A 14,738-nucleotide genomic window follows, 5' to 3' on the forward strand; every position below is an offset into this window, starting at 1 on the left:
CAGATGCAGAGGAGGAGGAGGAGGAAGAGGAGGAGGAGGAGGAGGAGGAGGAGGAGGAGGGAGACGAAAAGGAGAAGGAGGAAGAGAAAGAAGAGAAGATTATCAGACCGTAAGACAATAAAAGATGGAGAGAGAGAGAGAGAGAGAGAGAGAGAGAGAGAGAGAGAGAGAGAGAGAGAGAGAGAGAGAGAGAGAGAGAGAGAGAGAGATAGTATTTGAAGTTAGTATTCTTAATATTTTCCTATGAGTTTGTTCACTGACTTGTATTGAAGAGCAAATATTGAGGGAAGTATTGCAAGTATTCTGAAGATTGTGTTGGTCAGGAGAGAGAGAGAGAGAGAGAGAGAGAGAGAGAGAGAGAGAGAGAGAGAGAGAGAGAGAGAGAGAGAGAGAGAGAGAGAGAGAGAGAGACGACCAATAAGATACAATTTACGTTTCAAATCTTGACTCTGTTCCATTTTCTTTCTTTCATTTCAAATCAAGTTTTTTTATTCACTTTTCTTCTCGCCTCTCTTTTTCTTCCTCTTTCTCTTTTGTTCCTCCTCCTTTTTAGACTTTTTTCTATTCCCATTCCTTTCCTCCTGTGTCTTCTTGCTTTCTTTTCTCCTCCCCTCCTCCTCCTCCTTCTCTTCCTCCTTCTCTTCCACTATGCTCTCTGTCTATCTATCTATCTATCTATCTATCTATTTATCCAATCATTTACCTCTTTCTATAATTTTTTTTTCTTCCTCCTTTCTTTTCTTCCCTCCTCCTCCTCCTCCTCCTCCTCCTCCTCCTCCTCCAACTGTTTGCTTCTATATATTTCGTCTCTTTTTTCCTTCCTTCCTTCTTTCCTTTCCTCCCTCCCCTCCTCCTCCTCCTCCTCCTCCTCCTCCTCCTCCTCCTCCTCCTCCTCCTCCTCCTGGACATAAGACACACGTGACATGCCACAGAAACAACACCTTATCGTCTCCCAGCCAATCAGAAAGAAGCAACAGCGCAACTAGGCCTGTGATTGGCTAAGGACGAGACTACCTCCCCAGCACCCCAATCCCCTTCCCCCTCCATCTCTCTCTCTCTCTCTCTCTCTCTCTCTCTCTCTCTCTCTCTCTCTCTCTCTCTCTCTCTCTCTCTCTCTCTCTCTCTCTCTCTCTCCTTTGCCTCCAAGAAAGAGGAGAGGAAGAAAGTTTTGAAGGAAAGTATGTAGAAGGAATAAAGTGCAGGAGGAAAATAAGGAAAGGGAAAAAGGAAAAAAGAGAAATATTAAATCGTTAAGGGGAAAAATTTCAAGAAACAGGGGAAGAAAAGAGAAGTAACGAAGAATGGAAGAAGAAAAAAAAGAGAGAGAGAGAGAGAGAGAGAGAGAGAGAGAGAGAGAGGAGAGAGAGAGAGAGAGAGAGAGAGAGAAAAAAAAAAAAAAAGAACTGTGGAAACTAATCTAGGAAATTTAAGGAAAACACTGAACCGGAAAAAAAAGAAAGGAAGGAAGGAAATAAGGGAAGGAAATAAAGAAGTAAAGAATATACATCTGCGGGAAAAAAAGTCCCACAGAGGAGGGAAGGAAGCCGCAAGACACGGGGAAAAAAGTCAGGAGGAAAGCACACAAGGGGAAAAAGGTGCGGGAGAAGGGAAGACGCGTGTGCCGGAGAGGAAAAGTTGAGAGGGGAAACAAAGGGAAACAGGGAAGGAGGGAAAGAAGTCTGGCAAGATTTAGAGCAACATTATAGAAGAAATAGGGAAGAGGAGGAGGAGAAGAAGAAGAAGCAGAAAAACAATAATAACAACAACAACAACAACAACAACAACAACAACAACAACAACCAAGGAAATTTTCGGATAACTAAAATTAAGGAACAATTAAAAAGAAGAAGAGGAAGAAGAAATACATAAATAAAGATTGAAAGAAAGAAGGAAAGAAAGAAAGAAAAAGAAAAGTTGAAGGACATATTTAAGACTTGAGAAAGAGAAGAAAAATAAAACAAGAACAACAAGAGTGACAACAACAACAACAACAACAACAACAGCAGCAGCAGCAGCAGCAACCAAAACAACAAACAACAAGAAGAAAAAAGAAAAAGGAGAGAAAACAAATAAAAGATGATAATAAAAGCGATAATGGTAATTCTTTAAGAGAAAGAGGAAAGAATTAAGGTACAAAGTTGCCTTCCAGGAGAGAGAGAGAGAGAGAGAGAGAGAGAGAGAGAGAGAGAGAGAGAGAGAGAGAGAGAGAGAGAGAGAGAGAGAGAGAGATGAGAGAGAGAGAGAAAAAAAAAAACTCGGAAAATTAATTACTTTAAGGGAAGGAAAAGAAAGAAAGCAAACCATGTCTTTCTGGGTTATTGCAGTCTTCTTCTTCCTCCTCCTCCTCCTCCTCCTCTTCCTCTTTATCTTGCTCTTCCTCCTTTTCCTCCTCCTGTCTTTCTTCCTTTCTTCCTTTCTTTCTTTTGTTATTGTTGTTGTTTTATTATTATTTTTACTATTATTATCATTTGTTTTCCTACTCCTCTTTCATCTCTTCTTCTTCTTCTTCTTCTTCTTCTTCTTCTTCTTCTTCTTCTTCTTCTCAAAAATTCTCAGTTTCTCAGTAGCAGTAGTCTTATAAACTTTTCATGGGGAGAGAGAGAGAGAGAGAGAGAGAGAGAGAGAGAGAGAGAGAGAGAGAGAGAGAGAGAGAGAGAGAGAGAGAGAGAGAGAGAGAGCACTGACTGACACCACAAGATTGAGAAAGGAGAGAGAAAATCACAGAATGAGAAGGAGGAGGAGGAGGAGGAGGAATAAGAAGAAGGAATAGGAAGAGAAAGAAGGAAGAAGAAAAGACAAACGTGAACATAAAACGAAGAAAAGAAAAATAGAAAAAAAGACAATGAAAATAAAAAGGATCAATAGCAAGGAATAGAGAAAGAAAAGAAAGAGGAATAAAAAGGAAAGAAACGCCAAAAGAAAGAAGAGAAACAGAAGAAAAAGTAAAAAAAAAGACGTTGCATTTAGAAAAGGAGAGAAAAACTAACAGAAATACGAAGAGAAAATGAAAGAGAAGGAAAAAGAAAGAGGAAATAGAGAGAAAAAAAGGAGCAATAAAAATAATGCAAAGATAGAAATAAAGAGGAAAAAAGAAGAGTAAGAAGAACATAGAAGAAAATAAACAGAATGACCAGATAGAAGAGAAATACGTGATGAAAGATAAAGATGAGAAGAAGAGGAGGAGGTGTAAGAGGAAGACGAGGAGGAGGAGGAAGAGGAGATATAAGAAGTAAACGAGGAGGAGCGACAAGATGAAAAAAAAAAAAAAAGAAGAGGAGGTGTAAGAGGAAGAGGAGGAGATACAAGAGGAACACAAGAGGAGGCGGAGGAGGAGGAGGAGGAGGAAATGACACAAGAAGAAAACGAGGTGGAAGAGAAAGATGAAAAGTAGAACAGGAGGAGAAGGAGGAGGGGGGGGGGAAGAAGAGGAAGAAGAAGAGGGCAATTGAGACAGCCTAACCTAACCTCTTTAAAACCTCTTCCAAGAGCCGCGAGGACACGCTCTTACTCTCTCTCTCCTCTCCTCTTACTCGCTTCTCTCCTCTCCTCCCATCTTTACCTCTTACCTTTCTCTTCTCTCTTCTCTCTTCTTCCCCTACATTGCATCTTCTCTCTTCTTTTTCCTCTCTTTCTCTCTCCCTCTTCATTTTTTATCGACTCTCTTTTCCTATTGTTGTTTCCTTCTCTTCTCTTCCTCTTTTCTTTCTTTTCTCTTGTTTTCTCCTCTTTATCAGATTTTTCCATTACACTTGTTTTCCTCTCTCTCTCTCTCTCTCTCTCTCTCTCTCTCTCTCTCTCTCTCTCTCTCTCTCATCTCTCTCTCTCTCTCTCTCTCTCTCTCTCTCTCTCTCTCTCTCTCTCTCTCTCTCTCTCTCTCTCTCTCTCTCTCTCTCTCTCTCTGTGTGTGTGTGTGTGTGTGTGTGTGTGTGTGTGTGTGTGCGTGTGTGTGTCAGGCCATTACCACACTTTCCCCCATCTCCATTTACACAGTAACTCAGCCTCGTCCTTCCGTCCACCCACGCCAACTGCTGATAATGCCTGTGACTTGCTTTCCCTGCCTTGCCTTGCCTTATCTTACGCTGCCTTCCCTTGCCCTGGCCTAACCTAACCTTACTTTATAATATTGTTCCTTACCTTACATTAAATAACCTTGCTTTAAGTTATTTCTGCCTTATTTTTCCTTTCCTCACCTTATATTATAGTTCCTTACTTTACCTTACCTAACCTAACCGAACCTAACCTAACCTAACCTAACCTAACCTAACTTAACCTAACCTAACCTAACCTAACTTAACCTAACCTAACCTAATCTTACTTAACCTAACCTAACTTAACCTTGCCTAACCTTACCTAACCTAAACTAACCTTACCTTTTCTAATCTTACATAACCTAACCTTACCTGACCTGACCTTTCCTTTCCTCTTAATTTAATCACGCTTTTCCACTTCTGAGAGACACGAAAGTGGATCAGGTGGAAGATGAAATAAAAGTCAATTTATTCGTAAAGTCAGGTAAATTTTGATACAAGTTTATGATCCTTTCCTTCTTTCTTTCTTTGTCTCTCTTTTTTTTTTCTTTCTCTTCTTTCTTATCATTATCTTGTTCTAAAACGGCCCCCAAAAAAATGTATTTCGAAAAGTATTGATAAAGATTTTGATTTTTTTTTTTTTTCTCTTTATTTTTATAGTTTTTTTTTTACTATTATTATTATTATCATTATTTTCTTCTCCTTTCTCTCTCTGTGTGTGTATGTGTGTGTGTGTGTGTGTGTGTGTGTGCGTGCTGCTTTTGTAAACACGCACTAGTTTGTCTCGCGGAGTCTTCATGGGCGTCGCGGAGTAATGAACTACCTCTCTCTCTCTCTCTCTCTCTCTCTCTCTCTCTCTCTCTCTCTCTCTCTCTCTCTCTCGTAATTAAAGCTGCGTTATTTCTCTCCTAACCCATGTCATATTCTCTCTCTCTCTCTCTCTCTCTCTCTCTCTCTCTCTCTCTCTCTCTCTCTCTCTCTCTCTCTCTCTCTCTCTCTCTCTCTCTCTCTATGTGTGTGTGTGTGTGTGTGTGTGTGTGTGTGTGTTAAGTAATCTAAAAAAAATCCAAGTAATTCAAGATCATTTTTCTTATATCTTTCACTCCTTCACTTCATTCAGAAATGTTTCAGAATATATGTAACTCCCTCTGCGCCTTCTCAGTGCTGATGGTAACTTCGAGGTGACGCTGTCCACGAAGGCCACGCTGCACTACGACGGCCTGGTGGAGTGGAAGCCCCCCGCCATCTACAAGTCCTCGTGCGAGATAGACGTGGAGTTCTTTCCCTTCGACGAGCAAACCTGCGTCATGAAGTTTGGCTCCTGGACCTACGACGGCTTCCAGGTGGGTGGTGGTAGTGGTGGTTGGGGGCAGGGAAAATTCTGAATCGTAAATATAAAGATACGAGAAGGGTAACTATAGAAACTGATGAAGAAGTGAACAAGAGACTAAGATAAAAAAAAAATGAATATATATACAGAGACGAAGAATGCCAGATAGATGTTGTTGTTGTTGTTATTGTTGTTGTTATAGATTGCTCTCGTAGGAACACTGGCCTTTTGTCTAGGGGCAGCCCATTACTGGTGGTGGTGGTGCTTAGAGGCAGGTGAGATTAGGGTTAGTAAGGTAAAAATGAGACAAAGGAAGGGGTGATGAAGAGGAGGTGCACAAAAGGCGAAGTGACAGTGAGATTAGAGCCAGGTGAGGTTAGAAATTTGGTAAATGTGGAAGAAGTGCGGCTGTAGGAAGGGGTAATTAAGAGGTGAACAAGAGACTAACATGAAAAGAAATAAGGACAGAGGATTCTAGGTGGGTAATAGCGGTGATTAGAAGCAGGTGAGGTTGAAAACTGGTACGGTAAATATGGGCAAAGGGTGACTGGATGAGAGGATGAACAAAAGGCGAAGAGACGAAGAAAAGAGGAAAACAAAGAACAAAATCTATATACACACATGTAACTAGACTTTGTGCATAAAAAAAACAAGACAGATGAAAGTTTAAACCCCAGGTGAGCAGTAGTTACAGGCTGAGGAGTAAGAAGTACCTGGATAATCAGACAGTGAACAAGCGAACAAGGTGAAAAGATTCGAAGCAAGTGAAACAACGAAGCGAAACGCCTTAACATAAACAATCAGATAATGAGAACAGTAAACGAGTGAACGAGGTGAAAAGATACGAAGCAAACTCCTTAACTAAACAACTTGGTAATCACACAGTAAACAAATGAACGAGACGAAAAGATACGAAACAAATAAAAACAACGAAGCAAAACTCCCGAACATAAATCAGATAATGAGACAGTAAACAGGTGAACGAGATGAAAAAAAAAAAACGAAGCAAGTGACGCAATGAAACAAACTCACCCACCTCGGAGCAGTAAGGGCGGAAATAACACAGGTAATCACTCCTAAAACAAGCCATAATACACGTAAATCTCCCGAGGAAGGGGCCATAATAGCCACACTCCATTAGCCTCACACTCCACACGCAACACCCAGCTGAGTAATGACGCACTTCCCTCGCGCCACTCAAGACGCTGCCCCGTCACACCAGCGCTCCATGCTCCCTCTTGGCGTAGTGGCGGGCAGGTCATTGTAGTAAACTGGCCGAGGTGAAGCGTTTGTAAAGACTGTTTTTTGCTCATGTGGGAAAGTGTGTGTGTATGTGTGTGTGTGTGTGTGTGTGTGTGTGATAGAAAAAGAGCTCATGTTATTTCAAGGTCATTTTAGTAAACACGGCGAGATTAAGAGGTAAAGATTGTGAAGGAATGGTTGTTAATGTGGTAAGGTACGTATGTATGTGTATGTGTTTGTTTGTGTTGTGTGTAGAGGTGCTCCAGGTGTCGGGGTGTTGCAGGTAGACCTCCGACACATAGACGAGAAGAAGGACAACCCCGTGGTGGAGATCGGTGTTGACCTGACTGAGTTTTACACCTCCGTGGAGTGGGACATTCTTGCGGTGCCGGCCATCAGGTGGGTCCTCTCCTCCTCCTCCTCCTCCTCCTCCTCCTCCTCCTCCTCCTTCTCTTCCATCTTCTCGTTCTCCTCATCCTTCTTCTTCCACGTTTTTCTTTTTCGTTTTTCCCTCAATGTCTTAATCAATCTTATTTTTTCCCCTTCTATCTTATTAACCTCCTGCATTTCCTATTTTCCTCCTCCTCCTCCTCCTCCTCCTCCTCCTCCTCCTCCTCCTCCTCCTCCTCTTCGTCTTCATCACCATCGTTTTCTTCACCGTCTTCGCCTTCCTCTTCGTCCTAATCCTTAACCTTTTCATCACCATCTTCGTTCTAATAACCAACCTGTTCATCATCTTCAGCTTTCTTCCTATCATCCTCAAACTTTCCATTACTTTCGTATTCTTCACCTTCAATTTCGTCCTTATTATTCCCCAACCTCTCCTATTTATCCTCAAATTATCATCTTTAAACTCTTCATTCTCATCTTCACCTTTTCATTATCTTCAACCTCTTTTTCACCTTCGTATTACCCTCTTGAACCTCTCCACCACCTTCGTTTCCCTCACCTTCGTCTTCGCCTCCCGCAGGAACGAGAAGTACTACACGTGTTGCAACGAGCCTTACCTGGACATCACCTTCAACATCACCATGAGGCGCAAGACACTTTTCTACACCGTCAACCTCATCATCCCCTGCATGGGCATCTCCTTCCTTACAGTGCTCGTCTTCTATCTGCCCTCTGACTCCGGCGAGAAGGTAATAAGCTCCTGGTGGTGGTGGTGGTGGTGGTATTTTGTTAGAGGGGTACTGGGCAAGGGCAATAAAGAGAGATAAACAAAAGGGTTCGCTGAAATGCCAATCCAAAAAAAGAAAAGGTTAAAAGTCTCATTCATAATTAGAGGATAAGGAAATGATTGTTGATTGTGTTTGTTGTTGTGGTGCTAGTGGTGGTGGTGGTGGTGGTGGTGGTGGTGGTGGTAGTATTAGCAGTAGTAGTAGTAGTATTTCAATGCCTGACTCGGCTACACCACCACCACCACCACTACTACCACCACCACCACTACTACTACTTAAACAAACTCTCACAAAACCCTGCCTGACTCGCACTTTGCGCTTGAGAAAGAGGAAATGCAGGAGAAGCGTGTGGCTTACAGCATAGAGGTAAAAAAAAAAAAAGTAATAAAAAGTAATAATAATAAGAAAAAAATCCATTGAGTGTTCCCGCAAGGTGAGGATTTAAGCTGATTGCTGCCAGAGATTTTTCTTTTCATTTTTTTTTTTTTTTTCGTCGTCTTCATCTTTTATACTGAAGATGGTTGGAGCCAAATGGAGTGGATGGTGGTGGTGGTGGTGTAGGAGGAGGAGGAGAGGGAAGGCGTGCACAAGAATTTTCAAAGGTTGGGGAAAAAGAGGAGGAGGAGGAGAAGGGAGAGCAGGAGGAGGAAGAGGATGGAAATGATGCTAAAATATGTATTAGTCAGAAAGAAAGGAGAATTGTTTTGTGTTATCGGTTTTAGTAGTTTTAAAGGTGTCTGTTATTACTTGTAGTAGAGGTAGTAATAGTAGTAGTAGCAGCAGCAGTAGGAGTAATAGTAGTAAGTTATATCGTAGAAGAAGAGATTAGGTGACAAAAATACTGAAGGGCATTTGTAAGTCAATATCTTCCTGACCTTCTCTGACAGTTGTTATAAATTAATCATCGTCAGGTTGTTTAAGCAGCGCTAGCATGACTTGAGACCCGCCCCTCACCACCACCCCGCGCTGATGTGAGGCGGTGGCTCTGTCCTGTTCATGGTCATACGATCTTCACGTAACCCATTCCATATATAAAAGAAAACGGAAGGAAAACGGGATTAGCTACCAAACGACTCCTTCATCCGCGCGAAAAGACCATTAAACTGTGAATGACACCAGGCAATTTCCGAACTCCATATTGTTAGTCAGGGGAAAGTAAATATAAAGTAAATAAACTACACCTGTATTGAGTGAGTAACAAAAGATGTGTTCATGCCATCACAAAAAGAAATACCGTTGACATAAATCCTCAACTGATGCAAAGAGTCAAAATTGATGTCTTGCCACGAAGAGGGTTTCACAGTATGCAGAATAGAGTAAATAATCTCTTTTTTTCTGACTTGGGTCGTTTGGCGCAGACTGTAGAGCCATATTCTCAAACACCAGCGCCGCACATCCACTAAAGGCTCAATTTGAAGCTACACGAATTTTTAAGGTTTTTTTTTTTTTTTTTACGGTTCTAATGACAGACTAACAAGATTTCTACGTCATTAATAGGAGAAACACTCTTGAGAACCCGGCTAATCATCTCTGTGGCCTTTGAAAAATCGTGGTGAGAGAGCAAAGCGTTTCAGAATACGCAATTACAGAAACATAGAAAAAAAATAAATATAAATAATCAAAAAGAATGAAAATACATATCTTAACACTGAAAGAGATAAATACGCTTCACTGAGTCCTCGAATGAACCACAGCCAGCCAGACACACGCACAGACACACAGACGGGCAGTGCATGGGGCGGAGCAGCCAGGCGGGAAGTCTTGAGGGACGGAGGAAAGAAATGGAGGCGTCTGGAGGAGTGGAGGCTAATCCTTGGAGTCCTGGAGGTAATTACAGGTACCCGGGGACACCTGTGGAGGGACTGGAGGAAACGTGAGATTGTGAAGTGGAGGAAAGGATGGAGGAATGGAGGAAGGTTGTGAAGGAGGGACGCCATATTTGTGTCCTTCCCTACCTACTTCCCTGTCCTTAACTACCCTCCTCCTCCCTCTCTCCCTCCTTTCTTTTTTTCCTTATTTTCCACTTTTTCCTTCTTCCTTACATTCCTTCCTTCGTCTTTAATTTCTCTACATTCTTCTTTTCCAACTTACCTCGTTTCCTTCATTGTTATATTATCCCCCCTCTTCCCCCCTTCTCCTCCCTCTTTCTCATCCTCCTCTCCCCGTGTTTTCCTCAATGTTGCTTGGTCTTTCCTTAAATCATGCTGTCTTTTTTCCTTTGTATTCCTTTGTGTTAACCTCCAGCTCTTCTATCCAGTTATGTCCAGTGCTCTCCCCCCCTTCCTTCCTTTCTCTCTCTTCCTTCCTCTATTTTCTTGCCTCTTCTCTTCTGCTCTCCTTCTTTGCCTTCCTTCCATGTTATTTCTTCTCCACTCCCTTCTCTCCCTCTCTCTCCGCTTCCCTTTTGATTTCATCCTCTCCTTTCGTCCTCCCTTCCCCATCCTTCCCTATTGCTGCTTCTTCACTCCCTTCTCTCCCTTCCTCCATCCTTCCTTCCTTTCCTCTCTCGCGTTTCGTCTCCATCCCTCCCTCATGCCTCCCACACCCACCCATTACCACCTCACTTAGTCTTATTTCCTTAACCTGCCCCAATCACGACTCATCCCCGACCTCTTCCCGCCAGGTGAGTCTGTCCATCAGCATCCTCCTCTCCCTCACCGTGTTCTTCTTGCTGTTAGCTGAGATTATCCCGCCAACGTCTCTGGTGGTGCCGCTGCTCGGGAAATTCGTGTTATTTACTATGATATTAGACACGTTAAGGTGAGTGGGTTGTCCTGCTTGATGGAAGTGTGTGTGTGTCTTGATTTGCCTTCGTTTTCTTTTTTTTCGCATTTTTTGTCTTTTTCTTTTTGGGATTTTTTGGTTTTCGTTTTTTTTCTTGTTTTTGCTGTTTCTCCTTTTTTTTCTCCAGCTCCTCTTCCTCCTCCTTTTTCTTCTTCTTTTTTTCTTCTTCATTTGTTTCTATCCTTATGTTCTTGTATTCTTCTGTTATCAATGTTATCTGTTATCATTCTCATTTTCCTTATTTTCTCCTATCCAATTGCTATCATCAATATTAAACTGCATTCTTACTTCCCTATCACTCATTTTCCTTATTTTCTCCTATCCAGTTACTACCACGAATGTTAAACTGCTTTATTTCTCTTATATTCTTGTGCTCTTGTCCTCGCCATCGCCATCAGAGCCTCTCTCTCCCCGCAGCATATGTGTGACGGTGGTGGTCCTCAACGTCCACTTTCGCTCGCCGCAGACCCACTCGATGGCGCCGTGGGTGCGGAGGGTGTTCATTCACATCCTGCCGCGCCTGCTGGTCATGCGGCGCCCACAGTACCAGATGGATCGACACCGGTGAGAGAGAGAGAGAGAGAGAGAGAGAGAGAGAGAGAGAGAGAGAGAGAGAGAGAGAGATTGACTGACTGACTGGTTGAGGCATAAGACATTGGAAGATTAAGTTCCATATTCCAAAACGCTTTGCTTTCTCACCATGACTGTTTTCTAAGGCCACAGAGATCATTAGCTAGGTTTTCAAGGGTCTTTCTCCTGTTAATAATGTAGAAGTCTTCTTAATCTGTCACTAGAACTGTAAGAACACCATTAAAAGTCTTGTGTAGTTTCAACTCTAGAGCCTTTTGAAAGTAGTGGAGGTGTGGCACAGAAGTGTTTCAGAATATTGTCTTGTGAGAATAGATGGTGACTGTGAGTGTGAGTGAGTGTGTATCTCAATGTATCTATGTAAATTAAACTCTTAATACACCTTTTCAATGGATGTAAAGAATTTTCTAAGACACCTATTCTTTTTTTTCACGTGCTGTTATATATAATTATTCTCAATCCACTTGTGTTCTGTGCCTGCTTCTCCCACCTGAGGCTCCCCGGGTGTGTCAGTCCCGGCCTCCTGTCCATGTCCCCGGCACCACACAGCTCTTCACAGCCTTTCCACTCATGCTTTTTTCTCTCTCCACTTCCTCCATAACCAGTCTTTTAAATAATGTACCTCATTTATGTGAAGAAAAAAAATTAAACGAATATTAAAATCTTGAATCATCTATCCAGCTGTTGATGATCTCCACTTATTTAATCCACTTTTTTATATATATATATTTATAATTCCTTGTTGTTTTCTCTCTTTTAATAACAGCAACACTTAAGCTTTCATATAAGTGTAGTGGTGTAGTCTCATTTTTTGTGTGTTTTCCCTCCCCACCCGCCTTCCCACCACCTCCTCCCCGGCCGGCGTGCAGCACCCTCAGAAGGTAGTATCTGGGGACCCTCATGTGCATGTCTACTACAGGAGTCAGGGCTGGTGGGGCTGCATCAGGTGGGCGGGGCTGTCGGGGGCAGAGGTTATGTAGGATGGAGTAGAGAGAGAGCAGGACCACTTGATTAGGTTCGAAATGCTCTTGTTCTGGCAATACTGACTTAACTGCGTGCCTCTGTCCAGTTGTTCGGGTCCTAGTTGCCTCAAATTTCTGATGCTGCTGACTTCACTGTACCTCTGTGCCCCGCTGATCAGGTTCCGGTCACCTCATGTCCCCCTCAGTCCTGCCATGCCTCCAGCCCCTCCAATCAGAGTAGCAGGAGTCCACTACACTTGCCTATACAACCACATGTAGATATGTACAGTAGATGTGTTAAGAGTACACTGTGCCCCTCTCATAAAGCAAAAACCACATGTAGATATATCACACTTTGCCCCACACTTAAAGGAAAAAAGAAAGAGAAGTGCTCTGGTAAAGGAAGAGTAGAAGTTTGAGTCTTGTCAAGTGTGTAATTTTAAGACTAATGCCATTGATTGGATCACATCCCCCTAATAACATGACTTTCGTTCTTTAGGACCCATCATGAAAACGCTCTCTTTAACATCAAAGAATGTTGTCGGTATGCAACCTCCTCACCGTGTCCGTTTCAAGGGTTCCTTCTGTGGCCCTGCATGCATTATTATTATCATTATTACCACATGTCCTCTTGATATGGCCTCATAAGATATGCACCTTTTTTTTTTTTTTTTTCCAATTGAGTCTGCACAATTTTTCTTCCTCCAACATGACTGGCTTCCCTCAGTGCATGCCTCGTGTCTCCACCTGGTGCCCTCAACAGTCATCTTGAGGTGGAGTCACCCAGGGCCGTCTCTTCCTTGCCTCCGCGCTCCCATTCTCACTCGCTGCTCAGACCCACCACAGCATGCCACCTCACCACACCCCCGCCAGTGACACAACTACAGAGCTTCTCTTTGCAAAGCTACACTGATGACACGACCACACTGTGACCACGCAGGGCCTTGAGTCACTGTTCCTCCTGCCGAATGACCCCTACGGCAGCTCTTGACCTGTGACCTAGACTGGGAATGCCACCCAGCTCCTCTCAGTTCCCTTCCTCCTTCCTGCCTCTCAAAATTCTCAAGTTCTGCTATTCACAAAGTTACTTGTTTTGTGAGACTGAAAAGGAACACTTTCTCCCCCTCCCCTAATTAAAATGAGTCTTTTAGTCTCAATAGTTAGTTGACATAAATAAGGAACGAGTTAAAACATTTTTGTCCCCCATGAGTCAGTCTTGAGGTGGTGTGGGTGTTGTCTTGTTTTCAATTCAGCTTTTTTCCTCTCTCTCCACAATGACAAACCAGTTATGAGAAGTTGAATAAACATACCTAATTTGCCAAAACATAACTAAATAATAATACATTTCTCTTTTTCAAGTTTTTAGTTACTAAAAATTTTGCTTAAGCTCACTGATTACTGTACCTTAAATGATAAATCTGACCATATTGTCAAGCTAAAGTATTGTTGACACTTGCACTAGAATAATGAGAAGCTGTCCTGACCACCTCTTTTCCTCCTGCCCCGCAGCCTCTTTGCCAAGACCAAGGCTGGCATGCTGCGCTCCTGCAATGGCGGGGACATGAGGGACGCCTGCAACTACTACTCCTCTGAGTCCTTCCAGGATTCACGCGAAAACTCCTTCAGGTAAGTTTGTCTTAAATTAAGGTCTCACTTTAGCAACTCTTGGCCTTCTTAGAATAGTCTATAAGAATAGTCTAGGCTCTTTCATGGACTGATTTTCATGATTCATTTTCTGTCTGATGGAATGTCCCTTTGCGGAATGTCCCTTTGCATGAACACACCATCATTGTGGCAGAAAAGTTGCCATCCTTTCTAGTTCTTGCATTTCCATTTTGTTTGGCCAAGGCCTCAATTGTGTTTCCAGTCTTAATGTAAGCTTCTGATTACAGTAAAATCCCTCTCATCCGGCATTCAAGTATCCGGCACATTTTCCCCCGAGCCTTAAAATCAATAAAAAATCAATGTGTACTCATAAAATCGATTAAAATTCCCGTGCGAGGCATACTTTGTCCCCTCGCCACCAGAGCGCACTGCTTCGCGCCATCCGCAGCCCACTGCACTGTGTTTACTCAGTGACTCGGTCCCGCGTGTGCACTGTTTATCCCCCGACGCCTTCATCATGCCTAAAGTTGTAGAAAAGAGGAAGTGTGTTGTGCTTACACTTAAGCAGAAGGTAGACATTTGTCGACGATTAGAGAGAGGTGAAAGCAGACAGCAACTAATGGCGGAATATGGTGTGGGCTCATCAACTATTTATGACATTAAATCCCAAACGAAAAAGTTGTGGGATTACATGAAAGCCACCGACACCCCAAAGACAGCGGAAAATCGTCACACACTGCAGTATCATCGTGGTGAAATGATAGACAAAGTGTTATACGAGTGGTTCAGCTTGAAAAGATCAGGAGTCACAATTACAGGCCCAATACTACAACTGTGTGTTGGTGAGTGTGAGGTGGCAGCGCGGGTGGCGACGCGCGGCACAGCGATCAGCTGATCTTTGTTATGGTAAGATGCATGAGTGTAAGGTCGTGATTGTGGACATAATTTCACTTCCACTCAAGTATCCAGCATGTCGGCGGTCCCGTTGATGCCGGATAAGAGGGATTTTACTGTATCTAGC

General features: G+C 42.9%; 1 protein-coding gene across 5 annotated transcripts in view; it reads left to right on the forward strand.

The window, feature by feature from the left end:
• LOC135109852 (acetylcholine receptor subunit alpha-like) overlaps positions 1-14,738 on the forward strand; it is a 165,266-nt gene that overhangs the window by 142,272 nt on the left and 8,256 nt on the right. For 4 of the 5 annotated variants that reach the window (XM_064021612.1, XM_064021617.1, XM_064021614.1 and 1 more), the window contains 7 exons: positions 5,191-5,371; positions 6,884-6,999; positions 7,571-7,739; positions 10,402-10,538; positions 10,980-11,126; positions 12,020-12,031; positions 13,622-13,738. In XM_064021612.1, the coding sequence (XP_063877682.1) occupies positions 5,191-5,371; positions 6,884-6,999; positions 7,571-7,739; positions 10,402-10,538; positions 10,980-11,126; positions 12,020-12,031; positions 13,622-13,738 (879 nt within the window). The remainder of the gene's footprint in view (positions 1-5,190; positions 5,372-6,883; positions 7,000-7,570; positions 7,740-10,401; positions 10,539-10,979; positions 11,127-12,019; positions 12,032-13,621; positions 13,739-14,738) is intronic. The other variant, XM_064021616.1, reaches the window with a different exon arrangement.

Source organism: Scylla paramamosain, chromosome 19, assembly GCF_035594125.1.
Source record: "Scylla paramamosain isolate STU-SP2022 chromosome 19, ASM3559412v1, whole genome shotgun sequence".
In the NCBI taxonomy this organism is placed as follows: domain Eukaryota; kingdom Metazoa; phylum Arthropoda; class Malacostraca; order Decapoda; family Portunidae; genus Scylla; species Scylla paramamosain.